General features: G+C 45.9%; 1 protein-coding gene across 1 annotated transcript; it reads left to right on the forward strand.

Moving 5' to 3' along the window:
• The first annotated feature begins 11950 nt into the window (after positions 1 to 11950).
• LOC140065476 (phospholipase A2 inhibitor and Ly6/PLAUR domain-containing protein-like) lies at positions 11951 to 21323 on the forward strand. Its single transcript, XM_072113076.1, has 5 exons — positions 11951 to 12026; positions 15144 to 15263; positions 15472 to 15621; positions 16248 to 16388; positions 20913 to 21323. Exons 1-5 carry the CDS (start codon positions 11975 to 11977, stop codon positions 21170 to 21172), a joined length of 723 nt encoding a protein of 240 aa, XP_071969177.1. The 5' UTR covers positions 11951 to 11974; the 3' UTR covers positions 21173 to 21323.
• Positions 21324 to 22720: the final 1397 nt, after the last annotated feature.

The raw sequence follows: 22720 nt of genomic DNA on the forward strand, positions 1-22720 counted from the left end.
TATGCGCATAGAAGGAGGAAGGCGCAGTTTGTAGGCCACTTGATTGATGCGCTTGATTACCTCGAAAGGACCAAGGAACCGGGGACCGAGCTTGTTGAGTCGGACGTATCTGGAAGATAACCATACTTTTTCACCAGGAGAAAAGACGGGAGGAGCCTGACGCCTCTTATCAGCCTGGGTCTTGATACGGTCTGTAGTTCGCAGAAGAGACTGGCGGGTCTGGTCCCAAATAGAGTTGAGGTCCAACAGCAGATCCTCAACCGCAGGGACATCAGAGGGAGTAGACAGCGGAAGAGGAGGGCGAGGAATACGTCCATAGACCACGAAGAATGGAGACAAGCCAGTAGACCCAGAGTCCAGGGAATTATATGAGAACTCAGCCCAGGGTAGGAGGTCAGCCCAGTTGTCCTGACGGGCTGAGACGAAATGACGGAGATAGCAGCCCAAAGTCTGGTTCACCCTCTCCACTTGACCATTAGACTGAGGGTGGTAGGCAGAAGAAAAGTCAAGGTTGACCTGCAGTTGGTTACACAAGGAACGCCAGAATTTTGACACAAACTGGACTCCACGATCGGACACGATGTGCAGCGGAAGACCATGCAGCCGGAAGATATGTCTGAAGAAAAGGCTGGCAAGCTGTGGAGAAGATGGAAGACCTGGAAGAGGAACAAAATGTGACATCTTCGAAAACCGGTCCGTCACCACCCAGATGACAGTACAGCCCGAGGAGACAGGCAGATCAGTGACAAAATCCATTGAGATGAGGGCCACGGTGCGTTGCACCCCAGGGTGCCCAGCCATACGGGAAGAATGTCCCCAAGACAAAATCCTCTTCCAAAGAGCAGGTCTAACATATGTCTTGCCAGGAGGTAGCTGCCGAAGATCAACAGGAGCTGCAACAACAAGCTGGTCCGGAGAAATTATATGCCGAGGAGCTGGTTCCTCTCCAGTCACATCAGAGGCACGGGATAGAGCATCAGCCTTGACGTTCTTGTCAGCCGGACGAAAATGGATTAGCAAGTTGAAACGGGAAAAGAACAATGACCACCGGGCTTGCCTGGGATTCAGGCGCTGGGCTGACTGGAGGTATAACAAGTTCTTGTGGTCAGTGTACACACATACAGGATGAAGAGCACCCTCCAGAAGATACCGCCATTCCTCCAGAGCAAGTTTAAAGGGAACCTACCACCACGAAACTACCTATAAAGGTAGATCGGGTGGTAGGTGGATCAATTGGACGTGAGGATAGCCCTTTTAAGGGCTAATCCTCACGTCCCCGCAATGTTTTGAAAACTTTTATTGCCCCAATATTAAAATTTTCTTATGTGGCTACTGGGGCGTGGAGTAGCCGCATCTGAGGTTGCACGAGGCGGCTACTCCACGCCCCGGTAGCCTCTTTTCTCCTCCTACCAAAAATCTTCGGCGCGCAGCTACGAGGAGCTGCGCGCCCTCGTCCGGCACATCTGCTGTCTGCGCATGAGCAGAACAGCAGGCCCGCGCCTGCGCGGTCACTGCTACGGAGTCGGAGCTGCACAGGCACGGGCCTGCTGTTCTGCGCGCCGAAGATTTTTGGTAGGAGGAGAAAAGAGGCTACCGGGGCGTGGAGTAGCCGCCTCGTGTAACCTCAGATGCGGCTACTCCACGCCCCAGTAGCCGCATAAGAAAATTTTAATATTGGGGCAATAAAAGTTTTCAAATCATTGCGGGGACGTGAGGATTAGCCCTTAAAAGGGCTATCCTCACGTCCTATTGATCCACCTACCACCCAATCTAGCTTTATAGGTAGACTTGTGGTGGTAGGTGCCCTTTAATGGCCAAGAGCTCTCGGTCACCAATCGAATAATTTCTTTCAGCTGGGGAAAATGTTTTTGAAAAGAAGCCGCAAGTGGAAGTTCGGCCCCTGGGCCCTTTTTGGGTGAGGACCGCTCCAGCTCCCACGGAGGACGCATCCACCTCAAGAAAGAAAGGTTTGTCTGTATCAGGCCTACAGAGTACTGGAGCTGAGGCAAAAGCGGACTTTAACTTGGAGAAGGCCTCTTCAGCTGTAGGAGACCAAGAACGTGGATTGGCACCCTTCTTAGTGAGGGCCACGATGGGAGACACCACAGTGGAAAAATGGGGAATAAACTGTCGATAATAATTTGCAAACCCCAGGAACCTCTGTATGGCTCGGAGGCCCTCTGGGCGAGGCCACTGAAGAACTGCAGACAGTTTTGCGGGATCCATCTGGAGGCCTTTGTCGGAAATTATATAACCAAGAAATGGAAGACTGTGCTGGTGAAACTGGAATTTCTCCAGTTTGGCGTAGAGATGGTTGATCAAGAACTTGGCGTACGTGTCTCTGGTGGGATTCAAGGTCCGGAGAGTACACCAGGATGTCATCCAGGTAGACCACAACACATGTATAGAGGAGGTCCCGGAAAATGTCATTAACAAATTCTTGAAAGACAGCAGGGGCATTACACAGTCCAAAGGGCATTACTAAATATTCAAAATGCCCATCCCGGGTATTAAACGCCGTCTTCCACTCGTCACCTTTGTGGATCCGGATGAGATTGTAAGCACCCCGAAGATCCAGTTTGGAGAACACCTTGGCGCCGCGCAGGCGATCAAAGAGTTCCATGATCAACGGCAAGGGGTATCGGTTTTTAACCGTGATCTTATTCAGCCCACGATAGTCTATACAGGGACGTAAGGAGCCGTCTTTCTTGGTGACAAAGAAGAATCCTGCACCAGCCGGAGAGGAGGACTTGCATTTGAAACCCCTCTTAAGATTCTCCTTGATGTATTCAGACATAGCAGCCATCTCAGGAACAGAAAGCGGATAGACCCTACCTCTGGGGAGAGTGGCACCCGGAAGGAGATCCACAGGGCAATCATAGGAACGATGTGAAGGTAGTGTCTCAGCTTGTCTCTTGGAAAACACATCTGCGAAGTCCATATACGGGTCGGGAAGTCTCTGCAGGGATTTGTGAGACAACGTAGAAGTCCTGACAGGCAGTGGATGAAGGACCCGCATGCAATGTGAGGAACAATCCGGACCCCAATGGAGAATCTCTCCAGAAGACCAGTCCAGAACAGGGGCATGAAGCTGCAGCCAGGGGAGACCCAGCAGTAGAGCAGATGTGCTTTGGGGCAGCACAAAAAAAGAAAGTCTCTCTTGATGTAGGGCACCAACTTGCAGAAGCAGGGGTTCCGTGCGAAACCAGATGGGCACGGAGAGAATCTGACCATTGACCGAGGCAATGGACAATGGCTTCTCGAGACGAACCACCGGGAAGTGATGCTGAGAGACCAAGGCTGCATCCACAAAGTTCGCTGTAGAGCCATAATCCAGGAAGGCAGAAACCTGGATCTGGGTACCGGTGCCATCGCTGAGGAGCACGGGAAGAGTCAGACGTGGAGAAGCTGTACTTACACCTAGGGACGCCTCTCCCAAGAAGCCTAGGTGCTGGCATTTCCCGGACGTTGAGGACGGACAGGACAGGAACTGATGAAGTGCTCTGGGCTGGCACAGTACAGACAGAGGTTCTCCTGTCGTCGTCTTGAACGCTCCTGTAGGGAGAGCCGAATTCTGTCCACCTGCATAGGTTCCTCAGCAGACAATTCAGGCGAAGGCTGGAGAGGTCTTTGAAAGGCAGGAGCCAGGCGAGGAAAACGTCTTACCCGGGCTTGAGGGTGCTTGGTGCGGAGTTCCTCGGCGCATTCCTTGAACCGAACATCAATCCGAGTGGCCAGAGTGATAAGACCACTCAGAGTTGACGTCAGGTCCCGAGCAGCCAGAGCGTCCGTAACCTGCGCAGAGAGTTCCTTCTTAAAGGTAGCGATGAGGGCTGCATTGTTCCAGGCAAGTTCAGAGGCCAGGGTGCGGAACCGAACAGCATACTCTCCCACAGACGAGCTGCCTTGGCGCAGGTTCAGTAAAGCAGTCTCAGCAGAAGAGGCCCGTGCAGGTTCCTCAAATACGGCCCGGAACTCTGCCAGAAAAGCCGTGAGAGTAGTCGTGTCTGGGTCGCCTCTATCCCAAAGAGGGGTAGCCCAGGCCAGAGCTTTCCCGGAGAGGAGACTGATGAAGAATGCCACCTTAGACCGCTCCGATACAAATTGCGAAGGCATGAGCTCTATTTGCAGAGAGCACTGAGTTATAAAGCCCCGGCAATCCTTGGGGTCTCCGTCAAACTTGCGGGGCATAGACAGCCGAAGTCGGGGTTCAGCGGCAGGAGGACAGACCGGAACGGCAGGGGTCGCTGGAGCGGGCACAGGAGCCTGTTGCTGTTGCTGGGTGGCTAGCAGCTGTTGCAGCATGGTGGTGACTTGATCCAGCTGTTCACGCTGAGCGGCAATCTCCCGGGATTGCTGGACCACAATGGCGGCAAAGTTGGGACAAGTAGGAAGTGGAACCTCGGCGGGATCCATGGCCGGATCTTACTGTCAGGATCAGTGGATCCTCTGGACCACCGCGGGAGATGTAACTAGCCAACACCCGGAACTGGAGCCTAGCGGCACCTGGTATTCACCAGAGCCCGCCGCAAAGCGGGTTGGACTTGCTGCGGCAGGATACCACTAGGTCGTTCCCAGGTGTGACTAGCCCACGGTGGCAGCCGAGGTCGAGGTACCTTAGCGGATGACAATCTCGTAGACAGGTCCAGGCACAGGGTCAGGGCAGGCGGCAGAGATGCAACGTCAGGTCCAAGTGCGGGGTCAGCAACAGGAGGTCCAGGCAGAAGGGGACGGGAACACAGGCACAGGAACACAGCAACACGGAGGAACACGGGAAACACAGGACTTGGGAGCGGAGACACACAGGAACGCAGGAATACACAGGAACACAGGAAAACACAGGAATGCAGGAAAACACAGGAACGCAGGAAAACTCGCTTGGAAGCTTTCTCTAAGGCTATGAGGCACAAAGATCCGGCAAGGGTCACAGGAAGGGGAAGAAACTTATAGCAGGCCAGCGCCAATTATTGGCGTGCTGGCCCTTTAAATCTAAGAGTGATGGTGCGCGCGCGCCCTAGGAGACGGGGACGCGCGCGCCGAGCTGCGGGAGCCAGGGAGGACATCGCGGGAGCCAGGGAAGGTGAGCGGGACCCGGGACCGGGGGCAGCAGCAGGAACACGGGTGCGCCCGTGATCCGAGACAGCGATCGCGGGAGCACCCGTGACAACATGATTACCAGTTTTTACTAATTTATGATGTTAGACGCGTTTCGGGGCATCTAAAACTTTCATCAATAGCTCCAACATCAGAGTATTCCGGCTGAAAGTAACAGAAGCTCGTGCCGAGAGGTAACCGGATATGGTATCTACAGATATAAATAATGATGTAAAACAATGACGTTTTGAAATATATATATATGAAAGTAGTACGGTCTGTTTCCATTTTTTTCTCACCAATGTCACATTGTGCAGGATGACTCCCCCCCCCCCCCACCACCACTGTGTACTGAAATTTCCTTTGCTCTCATTAGATTATATCAGGCAGGAAGAGGAGGAAGTGCTGAAGGAATAGGGGGGGGGGAGTGTAACAGCCTGTAAAGCTTGAAGGGGCTCTGGTAACACCCCCAGAGCCATATTGGATCATTGGGGCAGCATGTTGGGTCAGTGGTTACCATTACAGCCTTGCAGCGCTGGGGACCTGTGTTCAAGTCCCAGGGTCAACTTCTGCAAAGAGTTTGTATGTTCTCTCCGTGTTTGCATGGGTTTCGTCTGGGTCCTCCATTTTCCTCCCACACTCCAAAACATACTGGTAGCTTGATTAGATTGTGAGCACCATTGTGCATTGCTGCGTAATCTATGTATGCTATGTAATTAAAGGAATTATCATTAGCGAAATTTTAAAAGTTGATTTTAGAGAGAAGGATGTTACGGATAACAATTCTAAGATTACCACAGTCCTAGTGCCTAGATCACTGAGTAGGTGTCCCTGGTTTATCTATGCTTGTTTTTCATGGTCCCATGTTCAGGTGTTGTGTTTGGGATGCAAACACCATATAAGAAAGGATGAGACTCGGACTTTGGGTGTAAATCGGGTGTAGTGAGGTGACATGGCGTAACTCATCATTGCCGGTATTTTCTCCGGGCTGTAATAATATTCCCCTTCTGTACAGCTGTGCATTTGCCAACATTAAAGAGTGTCTAACATCTTTTTACCTATTTGGCTAAAGGATCCATACCGTAAAGTCTGGATATTCCTTGCTGTGCCTACAACACTCCAGAGCTTTGTGCCATCTACAAATACTGGCCCCTGTAGTTCTAAGAAGACCAACTTCTATATCATTTCCAAACAGGGGAAAAAGGAATGGTCCCAGTACAGACACCTGGAGGACTTCACCTATAGCCCGGCTGTACTTGCCATTAGGCACTTAAGGGACACCTACCATCAGAAATCTACCTATTGAGGTAGATAGGAGGTTCTTTCTGTGCTCGGGCTGGGCTGTGAAGTGATCAGAGTCGGACTGTTGGTCCTGCTCCAGCCCGCTTTGCTCCAGCCTCCACTTCAGCCCCCACTCCTCTCCTCCATGCCCGCTCCGTTTCACTCCAGCCCCCGCTCTGCTCCTCCATGCCCGATCCAGCCCCCGCTCTGCTCCTCCATGACCGCTCCAGCCCCCTCTGTTCCTCCATGCAGTCTCCAGCCCCGCTCCGCTCCTCCATGCCCGCTCCAGCCCCGCTCCTCCATGCCCACTCCAGCCCTTGCTCCGCTCCACTTCAGGCTCCGCTCCTGCATGCCTGATTCAGCCTCCGCTCCATGATGCCCACTCCGTTTCACTTCAACCCTCCAGCCCCCGCTTCGTTCCTCCAACGTTTGGCGCTCGTGTCTTCGGCTAAGTTAGCGGATGTTCGGAAAATCTGCAATGTGTTCTTCACTGTGTTCTTTCACTGTGTTTTTCACTTAAATGATCCTGTGTTCACTGTGTTCACTGTTTTCATTGTATTCTTCACTGGTCTTTTCTTAATTAAATGCTCGATCTCGAGCAGGGGAAATACTCGCCCGAGCAACGAGCAGTTTCGAGTACGCTAATACTCGAACGAGCATCAAGCTCGGACGAGTATACTCGCTCATCTCTAGTCCGAAGCCCTAGACTATCTTTCTCTAATCCTTGTATATTGCCTAACTTGATATAGACCGTATTTTACTAACATGCATATTTTTGTCTACTGGATTGTGGAGTAGATTGTCTGGGCTTCAGGAGCAAAGATCACTTCAAGCACCTGTAGCCTCTGCTGCCCCATCTCCTTGTGCCTTCATAGCGTGCTCCTGCGTACAAGCTGTGTTCACACAGCCGGCTTCTGCAAGTTCTTCACATGCACAAAAGCCCCTTCAGTGTTGATGATTGCCATGACATGTGCATACGCTTTGATGGCATTGAGCTGGAGAAACTGTGCATGGACAGGGAAAGAACCGCAGAAGGAGGTCAGCAGAGGCTGCTGGGTCATGGAGTAGCCTCTGCTCCCATAGTCCAGAGGGGGGAAAAATTAACACTGTACTCACCTTTCCAACATCCCTTGTAGGTCCTCTTCCACTTCCGATGCTCCAGTGCCGCCTAGGGCCCTTAGGATCCTCTTCAGGTTGTTCCACTGCTCTTTGGGTCCCCACGCGATTTCGGTGGCTCACAAACAATGACGTCGGCAAGTGTCTGATGTCATTCTGTGTGCCGGTTGAGCGCGAAGACCCAAAGAGGAGCGGAAAATCCCAAAGAGGAGCATAAGAACACAAAGAGGATCCAAAGAACCCGAGGAGGCACTGGAGCATCGGAAGCAGAAGAGGATGTACGGGGGACGTCAGAAAGGTGAGTTCAGTGTTTTTTGGGTTTTTTTTACTACAGGGGCTTGGTGGCTATATACTACAGGGGGGTTGGCAGGCTATATACTAGAGGGGGATGGCAGGCCAATGGTCTATTTTATGTCTGGGATTTTTTTTTCAAAGAATCCCAAAAAAGACTCAAAATGCATAAAAAGTCTCATCACATAGACGAGCAGGGACTGGAGTGAGTCTGAAACTTTTTATGATACTTTTGCCAAAAGTCTCAAGTCATGAATCTGGCTTTGCATGGTGATGCACTAGCAGTTCTATGTTTAGGCCAGGATAATGAAGATGTGTATGTAGTCCTGTGAGACTTTTTAGCAGTAAAAAGTCTTAGAAACCCTCAATGGGACTACTTTGAAACTTTGTTACACCAAAAAAAGTCCAGGAAAACCAATGATAGATAATCCCCCATAAGTCTATAACATGGGTTGTCGTTTATCTAATCTACATATGAATTCTCTCTGAGAAAGTCATACTTTCTATACCAATAGACTTCAACGTTAAGCAGGAAACAACAGTACATGTGGAAATGTAACCCCTACCAGGTAATTCTTTTCTTGATCCCTGCCTACGTAAAAAGCAAATACATTTGTTTAACCTAACCTTCAACCCATAAACTGTGCTATTTACTGGTGACAATGTACTATATATATATTGTATATACTCGAGTATAAGACAAGTTTTACAGCACAATATTTTTGCTGAAAACTCCTCACTCGGCTTATACTCGAGTCTATAAAAAAAATAACACTGTACTCACCTTTCCGACATCCCATGTAGGTCCTCTTCTGCTTCCGATGCTCCAGTGCCGCCTTGGGTCCTTCGGATCCTCTTCAAGTTGTTCCGCTCCTCTTCAGGTCCCCTCGCGATGTCGGTGGCTCACAAACAATGACGTCAGAAAGCGTCTGACGTCATTCTGTGTGCCGGCCGAGTACGAAGACTCGAAGAGGAGCAGAAGAGGAGCGGTAGAAAACAAAGAGGATCCAAAGGGCCCGAGGAGGCACCGGAGCATCGGAAGCAGAAGAGGACGTATCAGGGACCCCAGAAAGGTGAGTACAGTGAATTTTTTTTTTTTTTTTACTACAGAGGCTGGAAGGATATATACTACACAGTGCTGGGTGGCTATATACTACAGGGGGGATTGCAGGGTACATACTACAGGGGGCTGGCTGGCTATAAACTACTGGGGGCTGGCTTGCTATATACTACTGTGGGCTGGCTGGCTATATACTACTGTGGGATGGCTGGCTATATACTACTGTGGGCTGGCTGGCTATATACTACTGTGGGCTGGCTGGCTATACACAACTGGGGGCTGGTTAGCTATATACTTCTGTGGGCTGGCTGGCTATATACTACTGTGGGATGGCTGGCTATAACTATATACTACAGGGGCTGGCAGGTTATTGGGAGGCTGTGACCAGTGCATTTCCCACCCTCAAATTATGATTTGAAACCTTACATTCTACATTGGGTTGTCTTCTGAGGGACCTCTGGAGACTAGCATGAGATAAGATCCCCTGGTACTATGGTAGAACCAATCCGACACTGGGTACCTTTTTTACTCACATATATTCACTAATCAAGTTCCCACCTTCTTGGTTTCCAGAGACCTTTCTTTGTCGATCTTGCAGCTTTACTGTACCTCAATATCAAATGGTTTTCAGTGATTTTTAATTCTTTAGAATATAGAACGAGGCTTTGGGGATTTCTGATCTTGATAAATCTTTTACTTCTCTGTTGCTTTAAGTAAAATAAACAAGTTACTATATGGCCCATAAATTTTACTGGAGTTTTTTGTTGAGTTTATAGTACCTGCATAACACTTACTGCAACAGGAAATATTGAGAAAAATAATAGAGATTCTGCTACTATACGTCCTACCTATAAAATGTTATATATATATATATATATATATATACACTCTTTTAGCTATATATATTTTATTAGATGTGGCACACTATGAATCGGCATTCACTCAGATGGAATTTATATACATGTTGCAGTTTCATCTAATATCCCTGCGTATATACATCCACATTTTTTGATAATATTATTAATTCCACTTACACTTGAGATTTTTGTTTTAGGGGCAAACTGTGTACATTCTCCAAGTATCCAACGTTTCATTGGGTTTGGGCATTCATTCGCTGGCTGTCCGGATAGCTTTGCATCATCGGTCCGGCACACATAGGAAATTCAAGTAACATCCCATGAATTATCACATCGGATCATATGTGGGCACTTGGTCTTGCTATGTGGTGCAGGCGCAAATTCATACTTACATTCATTCGCGATTCCATGCGTGCGACAGTCCCGAGGTAGGAATCCCTTAGGCGACACACGTGCAACTTCCTCCGGAGATCAGATGCCCCGATCAAGCCGCCACATGAGGGATGCTTCCCTATATAATGTTCACCACACAACAGTAACAGCACCCCTGAGGAAGCTAGGTTGCTAGCGATACGCGTGGGATCCTTGCCCCAGCTCCCCACACCGCCTCCTACTGCATGATTTTCCATCATTAAAGGTAAGCTTGTGTTTCTAACCATGCTCCTCTTCATCTTACCCAGCATATTCCCTGTTATAGTTAACTTAGGTAACACATATATATATATATATATATATATATATATATATATATCTTGCATATTTTGTCTATATTTATGTATCCTTTTTGGTTTGTGGGTGTGCACGGTTTTCTGTATATATTTAACATTTCTCCAGAGAGGAGGGGCCTCTCTTCAGGAAGGGGGAGCTGGTGGTTTGCAGGGTGACCAGCACTATCATATGCTGGGTCTCTCTGCATGGTTGTATTTGTGTGCCTTGTTCACACTTTTAGATGTTTTTATTGCTGCCTGTTTTTTGTTGTGGTGTACTACTAGATTAATAAACTTGCATATTTTGTTGGTCATATAGCATAAGTCTTTGTCTCTTTTCTTTTTTCGTTCAGAAGTTTTGGGTATAGCTTTGACCTTTATTCATTTGATTTGAGTAGTGCTAGTCCCATTTTCTCAGGATCAAAAAATTAACACTGTACTCACCTCTCCGACATCCCTTCTAGGTCCTATTCTTCTTCCGATGCTCCAGTGCTGCTTCGGGTCCTTTGGATCCTCTTCGAGTTGTTCCGCTCCTCTTTGGGTCCCCTCACGATGCCAGCGGCTCACAAACTATGATGTCGGCAAGCGGCTGACATCATTCTGTGTGCAGGCCGAGTGTGAAGACCCAAAGAGGAGCGGAACATCCCGAAGAGGAGTGGAAGAGGAGCGGAAGAACACAAAGAGGATCCAAAGGACCCGAGGAGGCACCGGAGCATCGGAAGTAGAAGAGGACCTATGTGGGACGTCAGAAAGGTGAGTACAGTGTTTTTGTTTTTAGTTTTTTTAACCAACAGGGGCTGGCAGGGTATATAGTACATGGGGATGGGTGGCTATATACTACTGTGGGCTGGCTGGCTATATACTACTGTGGGCTGGCTGGCTATATACTTTTGGGGGCTGGCTGGCTATATACTTCTGTGGACTGGCTGGCTATATACCTCTTGGGGTTGGCTGGCCATATACTACTGGGGACTGGCTATATACTACAGGGGCTTGCAAGTTACATACTGGGAGGCTGTGACCAATGAATTTTCCACCCTCAAATTGTGATTTGAAACCTTACATTTTACATTGGGTTGTCTTCTGAGGGACCTCTGGAGACTAGCATGACATAAGATCCCCTGGTACTATGGTGGACCAATCCGACACTGGGTACCTTTTTACTCACATATATTCACTAATCAACTTCCCACCTTCTTGGTTTCCAGAGACCTTTCTTTGTCGACCAATTGGAAGATCTTGCAGCTTTACTGTACCTCAATATCAAATGGTTTTCAGTGATTCTCAATCCTTGAGAATATAGAACGAGGCTTTGGGGATTTGTGAGTTTGATAAATCTTCTACTTCCCAGTTGCTTTAAGTAAAGAAAAATGTTACTTTATGGGTCATAAATTACTGCAGTTTTGTGTTGAATTTATAGTACCTGCAAAACTTTTACTACAACAGGAAATATTGAGAAAAATAATAGAGATCCTCCTACTATACGTCCTACCCATAAAATGTTATACTTAAATACTGCCAAGTTCTTGATGCTCGGAGACGACTTCTCAGAACTGGACAATCTCATCATGAAGTCCTTTTATGGGTTTTTGAGCCTTTTCTCAACTCTTATAGCAACAAGTAAGTCCTCCAAATATTGTCATGTTTTTGTTTATTTTTTTTCATTGTAGCAAAATTTGGTTCTATAAAACCCAACAGATAAATCATGGAAGAGGAAGATATGCAGTGTGTACTGTGGGGTGTACTGCTCTGGTAGATGCCTTGTAGCAGTGCAGGAAGCAGGGAAACTTAGAGTTTAAGTCCAAATCAAGTGTTTTATTCACACTTCTTTGTCAAAACACAAACTCAGCCTTGGCTTAGGGACATACAAAGATTTACCCTGCCCGGCTGGGCACTGCCTAATACGGCAACAGAACCTAACTATACATGCACCTGGCTGCGAAGGCACACGCTCTTGGCCAGCAGTATAACAGGAGGCACTCAGTTACCTTTGATGTGTGAACTCAGACCAGCCTTCAGCTCTCCAGGTAGTGCCTCACCTACTGCTTCTGGCCTGCAGTCCAAGTCAGGCTCTAACGAGGTCTGTGATCTGCACCTGTGGGCTACGGAGAAACCCAGGACCGAAGCCTGGATGGAGTAGGCGTCCCACTATGAGCCAACCCCTACTCCATAATGAGCAAGCCGAGTACGGACATTACAAAGATTTATATCCTAGCGAGGCCAACGCAGACCAAACTGACTACTGTTTACATGTCTGCATTAACCCTTAGGTTACTGCAGACAAATCCAGGGCTTTTACCATGTATCTTTTATCTGCCTGTAGAACAGATAGTGGTTCTCCCACACTTCACCTCTCACTTTCTCACAGTACATAGAGGAAGGGCCCAATAGCAAAGAAGACATTAACCTGCCTTCATACGATTGATGGAACCAGCACACGTCTTACTACACCGATGAGCACCTGTGCAGACCGAGTCTATATGGAGGCTCTAACAGACTATCAAAATAGTATTGACCACCCTGGGATGTACCTCCTCTCCATAACAACCCCTAAATAGTACAGACATGTTCCATGTCTACTTATTCTACCTAAAACTGCTGAGTTTCAATTCACTTGCGTGAGTTGCAGTCGCTGGAATGGCCACTAAAGAGAATTCTTCAGTGCTGGTTTCGGATGATTGTTGGACTTCCTCTGTACAAATATTGATGATCCTATGGAGAGGTCTTATATACTGTACTACGAAATTGGAAACCCCTATGAATTATGCGCTTAAGAGCCACTGATTTAGACTTCAAATTGGTCTTAAAAAGGTTTTTAAAAATTCTAAATGCTGTAAAGTTTCTGCTTTCTTTCATTACTTTTTTCAAAACTCTTCGGGGCACATGTATCATACTTTCAGCTAGGCAAATTGTCATTTTTTTTCTCGTTTTAGCGACTTTGTGAATTTAATGTTAATATAGTAAAAACTTTAACCCTTGCAGCTGCATATTTTTCTATGGCTGCAGTTACTTGACAAAGGATAATCTCCTTAGAGCTGCCCGTTATTGCAGAGTTGGGTTGAAAATCTGGTATTATGGATAAATGAAGAATTTCCGGCACTTCGAGGCAGGTCAAAATAAATGTTTTTTCTTTTATTAACAAAAATTTATAAACAAATTACAATACGCGATAGGAAAACACGTTTTTTGGGTTCCGCCTGAGCCTTCATCATGACCTACCTCGAAGTGCCGGGATTTCTTCATTTATCCAGATTACCACTTGTCCGCGAACATGAGGAGAGGGTGACCGAGTGCCGAGCCATTACAACTGAAAATCTTCCCTCCATTCACAGAATAAAGAATGGAGGTATAACAGAGGTTTAACGTATCATTTCAAATTCCCATTGACATCAATGCAAATGATATCATCTGTTATGGTCAGTTTTGTCACGGATCCGTTATCCATGCGTGTTTTTGAAATGTAGGAAAACTACATTACGCAAAAAAAATGCACGGATAATGGAACATAATGGATGAGATACACTTTACATTGATATCAATGTGATTTTTAAGTGATACATTACAGCTCAGTTAAACCTTTATTCTTTACTTTTTCGACGGAGGGAAAGAACGAGAGAAGGAACGGTACTGTGAAATGAGCCTTATCCTGTATGTCCATATTTTAGACCAAATTACAATCTTCAGGCCAAGTTACAGTCTTGTATAAATCACAACTTTTGTATTTTTCCACCACTTGTTCTATACTGTACCCCTTATAATCGTCATTTTGGGTTGTATGTGACCGAATTGGTTGAGTTTTTAAGAACCCTATTGTTTATATTCATTTTTTTTTATTATAAAACACTTTTTTTTCAGAATGAGAAGACATCTTTTATTGTTACCTTTTTTTTGGTACATAGGACTTTTTCCCCTTTCCATGTTTTTAGACATAAAATAGACAAAATGCAGATTTATTATGTTTTTATTGACATTTTTAAGCAGATTAAATAATGCATACTACCGTATTTTTCGGACTATAAGGCGCACAAAAAATCCTTTGATTTTCTCAGAAATCAATGGTGCGCCTTATACTCCAGTGCTCCTTATATATGAACCGTACTTACACACAACAGATGCCTTGTACTGTGCACAGGTCTGCCACCTTCTGGTGATTCATTCTTATAATCCGGTGCACCTTATATATGAACCTAAACGTTTAAGCAGGCATTTATTGATGATGTGCCTTATAATCCGGTGCGCCCCAAAATACGTATATATATATATATATATATATATATATATATATATATATATTGGAAATTATTGTATTTTTTTAGTTTTTTATTTATTCATATACTTTACGTGGTGTTGACCATGGAGGATCTGTAGGAACTACCATAAACCATTGAAATTCAATCAATGTTTCCCATGTGGGATTGGCCAATGCAAAAGGTCTAATTATCCAAAACACTTTAGATGCTGCTGTCACTATTAACCGTAGCATCAAAAGGGTTAAACTTCCACAATCTCTATTGCCTTGGATCTTGTGATGATGCTTATTGGGGCCTATGTATCAAGCTGTCTAAAAGTGAGAATGTTCTTAGTTGCCCATGGCAACCAATCACAGCTCCCCTTTAAAATATTCATGAGCACTGGTGAAATGAAAGCTGAGCTGTAATTGGTTGCTATGGGCAACTTTGAACATTCTTACTTTTAGACAGCTTGATAAATCTGCCCCATCGTGTTTCCCCTTTGTAGGTTCTGCCCTCTCGTGTACACAATGTGCATCTCCAGGTTCTTCATCGTGTTCAGGGAGTGACACAACTTGTGTTGCAGATAACCAGTGTGGATCCTTATACATAAAAGACATTCAGCTGGGTAAGTTGTACGATGGTTTACAGTCCTCTACAAGGCTTCCATGTCATTGGGTTGTCTTTTCCTGCTCTGAGATACAAGACAAACTAAGCCCCACCCTTTTTTATAAAGCCGCTCCCTTTAATGAGCTATTTTTAATTTGTTGTATAATTAGATAACATTACAAATGAGTAACAATTATTCACAATTTTGTTGTTCTTTTTGTCTTTAGGTGGAGATATTTCTGAAGCATTTGTCAGGACATGTGTACTACCATCTAACTGTGGCTTCCAGGGCTCTATAACCAATGGTCAACGAAGCTTGAGGGCGGCCATATCATGTTGTAACAATACTGACTCCTGTGTCCCTACTACTCCTTCAGGTAAGTCATCCACAATGATATATGTTATGTTTGATTCTTTCTTTATATTCTTATATACCTGGGTAAAGAACCACAAGTAGCCTTGGCTATATTTGACACTACCTTAAACTTCAGTCAAGTGTAAACAGTATGAACATTGCTCCACCCAAAAAGGAGGTCAATAGATCCCAAAGGTGGGGTTTGCATTCATCAGGTACTGTGAACTTAACCTATGGATACATCATAAATAAACTTAAGACAGTACAACTTCTAACTAACTATTCTTTTATTTAAAAAATCAATCAAAAGTTTGCAAAAGCAAATTCAACTCACGTAAAAAATTCACTTTGCACCCCTTAGAAATGTTTGGCTTATGCTCGCATTGAAGTAATCACTACATGCACAAGCCTTACAAAACCATTTTGTTTCCTATGTCTTTGTCCTCCGTCACCCCTGTGGATGCCAAGCTTTGGTGAAACATGTCGGGGGGGGGGGGGGGGGGGGGTATTGGTTTCTAGAGACAACCGGTATAACTAAGAGAAAACAGGATGAAAGTTTAGAGGGTCTTCTATAGAAAGCAAAACAGTGTAAATATTCCAAAAACAAGTCAATAAATATTTTTTCTATTTTGCTCTCCTCGCTTTTAGTACCAGAAGTCGGCACCACCCCCAATGGAGCGGTCTGTCCGTCCTGCATATCTATTGGAGCTCTGCAATGTTCAACCTCAGATACTTACTCATGCAAAGGGAATGAGAACATGTGCATACTCGGGACAGCACAAATACCAGGTAACAGTGCAGGCCCCACCTACTGCTACCCCACCTACCTACTGCATAATTACAGTAAAGGAGAATTTTTGGTATATATTTATTCTAGGACTGTGGTAAAGTGGCATTATGTAGGATAGAAGTAGTGGTAACTTTCCGGTTACCTTTGGAGGCCTTCTACTCTGGGAGCCCTTTCTTCTTGTTTTCTCTAAAGGGTAGTATCAAACTTGGTGGTTAGTTTACACTCTCCTGCTAGGAGCGTCGAGCAAAGTTAAAAAAAAATAATTATTTAACATATTCAACAAATTTTTCCAACAAATTTTGCAGCAGCGTGACATTAACCTGATATTTTAAATATTACTAACCGGTTCATATTAAAGCACTAGGAAAGTGGATTTGCATTGCCATCACTTTACATTGCTGTAAAATGCAGAGCTGGTCCTCTCTGGTAGTGAAAGAGTCACAGAGTCTCCAGTCCATGGTAGCCAATAGTCACACAGCCCCCAGTTGCCGATAGTCACACAGCCTCCAGTAGCCAATAGTCACACAGCCCCCAGTAGCCAATAGTCACACAGCCCCAGTAGCAAATAGTCAAACAGCCTCCAGTAGCCAATAGTCACACAGCCCCCAGTAGCTAATAGTCACACAGCCCCCAGTAGCTAATAGTCACACAGCCCCCAGTAACTAATAGTCACACAGCCCCCAGTAGCTAATAGTAACACAGCCCCCAGTAGCCAATAGTAACACAGCCCCCAGTAGCTAATAGTCACACAGCCCCCAGTAGCATATAGTCAAACAGCCTCCAGTAGCCAATAGTCACACAGCCTCCAGTGGCCATCAGTTATAGCGCCAATATTTAAGTCACACAGCCCCCAGTAGACAATAGTCACAAAGCTCCCAGTAGCTAATAGTCACACAGCCCCCAGTAGCCAATAGTCACATGCCCCCAGTAGCTAATTGTCACACAGCCCCCAGAAGCTAATAGTCACACAGCCCCCAGTAGCCAATAGTCACCCCCCAGTAGCTAATAGTCACACAGCCCCCAGTAGCCAATAGTCACCCCCCCAGTAGCTAATAGTCACACAGCCCCCAGTAGCTAATAGTCACACAGCCCCCAGTAGCTAATAGTCACATGCCCCCAGTAGCTAATAGTCACACAGCCCCCAGTAGCTAATAGTCACACAGCCCCCAGTAGCTAATAGTCATGCAGCCCCCAGTAGCTAATAGTAACACAGCCCCCAGTAGCTAATAGTCACACAGCCCCCAGTAACTAATAGTCACACAGCCCCCAGTAGCTAATAGTCACACAGCCCCCAGTAGCTAATAGTCACACAGCCCCCAGTAGCCAATAGTCATGCAGCCTCCAGTAGCTAATAGTAACACCCCCCCAGTAGCTAATAGTAACACCCCCCCAGTAGCTAATAGTCACACAGCCCCCAGTAGCTAATAGTCACACAGCCCCCACTAACTAATAGTCACACAGCCCCCACTAACTAATAGTCACAAAGCTCCCAGTAGTTAATAGTCACACAGCCCCCAGTAGCTAATAGTCACACAGCCCCCAGTAACTAATAGTCACACAGCCCCCAGTATCCAATAGTCACACAGCCCCCAGTAGCTAATAGTAACACAGCCCCCAGTAGCTAATAGTCACACAGCCCCCAGTAGCTAATAGTCACACAGCCTCCAGTAGCTAATAGTCACACAGCCCCCACTAACTAATAGTCACACAGCCCCCAGTAGTTAATAGTCACACAGCCCCCAGTAGCTAATAGTCACACAGCCCCCAGTAGTTAATAGTCACACAGCCCCCAGTAGCTAATAGTCACACAGCCCCCAGTAACTAATAGTCACACAGCCCCCAGTAGCTAATAGTCACACAGCCCCAGTAGCCAATAGTCACACAGCCCCAGTAGCCAATAGTCAAACAGCCTTCAGTAGCTAATAGTCACACAGCCCCCAGTAACTAATAGTCACACAGCCCCCAGTAACTAATAGTCACACAGCCCCCAGTAGCTAATAGTCACACAGCCCCCAGTAGCTAATAGTCACACAGTCCCTAGTAGATAATAGTCACACAGCCCCCAGTAGCTAATAGTCACACAGCGTTCCGCGCTGGAGTTCACCGAGCCGGGCTGAGTGAAGGTAAGTGCAAGCTCCGCGTCACTATTTTTGTTTTAAATGCGGCGGTTTTTCTGAATCCGTCGGGTTTTCGTTCGGCCCGCCCCCCGATTTCCGTTGCGTGCATGCCGGCGCCGATGCGCCATAAACCGTTCGCGTGCGCCAAAATCCTGGGGCAATTCAGGGGAAATCTACGCAAATCGGAAATATTCGGGTAACACATCGGGAAAATGCGATTCGGGCCCTTAGTAAATGACCCCCCATATGTGTCAATAAAAAATCGCTAAGATGCACCTGACCAGCAGAAAAGCCAAAACAAAAAAAAACAGATGGACAAAGCCAGAGATTGGGGCTGAACATGTGCCCAAATGTCTCACAGAGGCCCAAACACACTGGGGCACATTTACTTACCCGGTCCAGTCGCGATCCAGCGGTGCGTTCTCTGCACTGGATTCGGGTCCGGCCGGGATTTAATAAGGTAGTTCCTCCGCCGTCCACCAGGTGGCGCTGCTGCGCTGAAAAGCATTTTAACGCGCCGGAATTCACCGAGGCCGTCTGAGTGAAGGTAAGCGGGTCCCGAGCGACACATTTTCGGTTCTTAAATGCGGCGGTTTTTCCGAATACGTCGGGTTTTCGTTCGGCCACGCCCCCCGATTTCCGTCGCGCGCATGCCGGCGCCGATGCGCCACAATCCGATCGCGTGCGCCAAAATCCCGGGGCAATTCAGGTACAATCGGCGCAAATCGGAAATATTCGGGTAACACGTCGGGAAAACGCGAATCGGGCCCTTAGTAAATGACCCCCACTGTCCAGCAAACACCTGTCCTACTGATGCACATTTCAATAGCTTAGATCTTTCTCAAGAGTTTCCAATCAATTTGTTGTATCCAATAACAATTATGAATTTTAATATACATGAACTAATATGGGTTTTTCCCTCTCATTTTCATTTTTGATTTGCTAAAAATAGCCAATCACAGCACAGCTATTATTGATAGAATCATGTGTGAAATGAAAGCCAGAGCACAGACTTAGGCTGCATTCACACTAGAGTAGCCCGGGAAAAGATAGGACATGTCTAGTGATGAGCGAGTATACTCGTCCGAGCTTGATGCTCGGTCGAGTATTAGCATACTCGGACCGGCTCGTTGCTCGGACGAGTATTTGCCCTGCTCGATAATGAGCATTTAATTTTAAAAAAAAAAGTAAAGAACAGTAAAAAAAATACAATTAAAACATTTAATTTAATCATTTAATTGAAGAGCACAGTGAAAGAACACTGTGCAGAATAGATTGCAGATGTTCGCGAACATCTGCGATCTGCTCCGGAGACACGCGTGCAGAACGGTGTTCTCCGCAATAGTATTCGAAGAACAATATGTGTAGAGAACAACTTGCAGATGTTGTCAAACATCTGCAAGTTGTTCTTCACACATATTGTTCTTCAAATACTATTGCGGAGAACACCGTTCTGCACGCGTGTCTCCGGAGCAGATCGCAGATGTTCCGGAGACACGCTTGCAGAACGGTGTTCTCCGCAATAGTATTTGAAGAACAATATGTGTGAAGAACAACTTGCAGATGTTTGACAACATCTGCAAGTTGTTCTCTACACATATTGTTCTTCCAATACTATTGCGGAGAACACCGTTCTGCACGCGTGTCTCCGGAGCAGAATGCAGATGTTCCGGAGACACGCTTGCAGAACGGTGTTCTCCGCAATAGTATTTGAAGAACAATATGTGTGAAGAACAACTTGCAGATGTTTCCAAACATCTGCAAGTTGTTCTTCACACATATTGTTCTTCAAATACTATTGCAGAGAACATCGTTCTGCACGCGTCTCCGAAACAGATCGCAGATGTTCCCGAACATCTGCAATCTGTTCTGCACTTTGTTCTTTCACAGTGCTCGTTCAGTTTTTTAATTTTACTAAAAAATGCTCGGGTCTCCCATTGATTTCAATGGGGCTCGTTACTCGAAACGAGCACTCGAGCATCAGGAAATGTTCGGCTCGAGTAACGAGTACCCGAGCATTTTAGTGCTCGCTCATCTCTAGACATGTCCTATCATTTCCCGTATTACGGCGCCGCGGCCATACATCGCTATGGAGAGGGGCGGTGGTGAGCTGCGCTCACCTCCTCCTCCTCTCCCCGTGCTGCCATGTGCCTGCCGTGCTACGGTGCGGTGGGCACACGGCAGTGCGCATGTAGCCTAAGTGAAGTCAGCAGGGTCCTGCCATGAGTAGAAAGACAAAATTACATCTGCAGATATTCTACGGCCATTACAGACCATGTGCAGCTGGACTAAAGAAATATTATAGTTACAGGTTCTGCCTCCGTCATATTTACTGTACCTTGCAGATTCATCGTAAATGAGATCCAATATTTTGGTAAATAAAAATAATTTTTTACATCTTTACAGGATTATTCGGAGCTGCCATGGCTGTCCGAGGGTGTGGAACGAAAACCTTCTGCGATCTTGGCAAGCAGTACCTACCTAGTTTATCACTGGACTTTAACTTTCAATGCTCAAGCTCAAAGCCAACAACAGTGGGGACATCAATGGGGACAACAATGGGGAGAACAATACAGGCAACAACCAATGGTGGGAACCATGGCACCCATAAAGTCCTCCTCACATCTGCCACTGTATGCCTTCTTCTTCTGAGATTCTTCTTCTGACAGTAGGATGAGTGAGCCTGAGGAATATGACAGAATGTTTGCAGATTAAATTTTATAGCCATTCATTCCCTCATTGCTGAAAAATATCTAATCCCAGGTCTAAAACGATCGTCTACAGAGTCTTTACTTTTCATGTACTTTATTAATTTGTATCTTTACAAACTGCTTTCAAATAATAAATGTGAAGTAAATTTTGAAAATATTGCAAAAACTTCCACACAAATAACAATGGATCCTTCATATCGATGGTCAAATGGGTCCCACCGAGGGGGCAGGGAGGTCCCAGGCTACCTGAGTAGTGTAGATTTGTACCGTGTTAGCCATGGAGAGCAGAAGAAGAGTGAAGAAATCAGGAATATCTTTTTGAGACTAACTGAGTATATTTGATGGTGGAGCTTCCGAGAATACTAGTTCTCTTCGTCAGACATGATGTTGTGCGTGAAACAAAAAATTCACAGCATATTATACACACTGAACACTGATCATCAAAGGATATTAAAAAAACTCTCTAAAACAACAGATTGATAAATACAGGGACATCTTATTTACAACAGGACGGCAGTAAAAACATTAAAAACCTGTGAGGCGAGACACGAGAGACATTTTAAGACACAGAGGGAAAGGAAAGAATGGAAGTATAAATTAATAAGGAGATTCAACACCTTACAAAGTGGTCTTAACATTCATTCAGCTTCATGACCTCTGACCTCTGACCTGGAGGCCACAAGCAGATACGAGCCAGGGCTCTTGTGTCTCGCCTCACAGGTTTTTAATGCTTTTATTGCCGTCCTTTCGTACATAAGATGTCCCTGTATTTATCAATCTGTTGTTTTAGAGGTTTTTTTTTTTTTTTATATCCTTTGATGATCACTGTCAGGTGCATAAAATGATGTGAATTTTCTGTTTCATGTATAACATCATGTCTGACGAAGAGAACTAGTATTCTCGAAAGCTCACCATCAAATATACTCATAGACACACAACACATCTTATCCTGATTCCACATAGTCAGGATTCTGCATGAACTATATCTTAGGATCATATCTTGTAGGATCAGCACCAGGTGATAGTAGAAGGAGCACAGATGTAGAGTTTTGACTACATTTAGGTCCCTTGTCCACGAAAGGTTGTAATTTTCGGTTCCTGAACTCACTCAGAGAACTATGATCATGCGTGAAACTCAACCGTTAAAGTTAATGGGGTGGTAACAAAAAGAAACAAACAGCACTTGGATGTCATCTTGGTGCGGTTCTATGTGTTGCTAGAAGACGCTGGACATGTAGTTGCTCAGAACTATGAAAGTTTTAAGTGAAAATATGACTCTTGGGTGACTTTTGGACTACAAAAAGAGATAGCACTGAGATCAGGGCTGATTCTAGTATTTTTGCTGCCGGAGGTGAAAATTGAAAAGCTGCCCCACCGCCCTCCCACAGCACCCAATGATGCTACCTTACACACTAGTAGTCAGTCATTAGAGACAGACATTAGTGACATCTCGTACTTGATCTGCTCCATCAGAAAGAGGACTTCTTAATGATTTTCCCAGGC

Source organism: Engystomops pustulosus, chromosome 6, assembly GCF_040894005.1.
Source record: "Engystomops pustulosus chromosome 6, aEngPut4.maternal, whole genome shotgun sequence".
Lineage (NCBI taxonomy): Eukaryota > Metazoa > Chordata > Amphibia > Anura > Leptodactylidae > Engystomops > Engystomops pustulosus.

Bases quoted from the DNA above. Each gene is read 5' to 3' on its own strand.
- LOC140065476 (XM_072113076.1), top strand. From the start codon at position 11,975: ATGAAGTCCTTTTATGGGTTTTTGAGCCTTTTCTCAACTCTTATAGCA. The intron at 12,027-15,143 runs GTAAGTCCTCCA...TCCCCTTTGTAG, and splicing joins CTCAACTCTTATAGCAACAA to GTTCTGCCCTCTCGTGTACA. The intron at 15,264-15,471 runs GTAAGTTGTACG...TTTTGTCTTTAG, and splicing joins CATAAAAGACATTCAGCTGG to GTGGAGATATTTCTGAAGCA.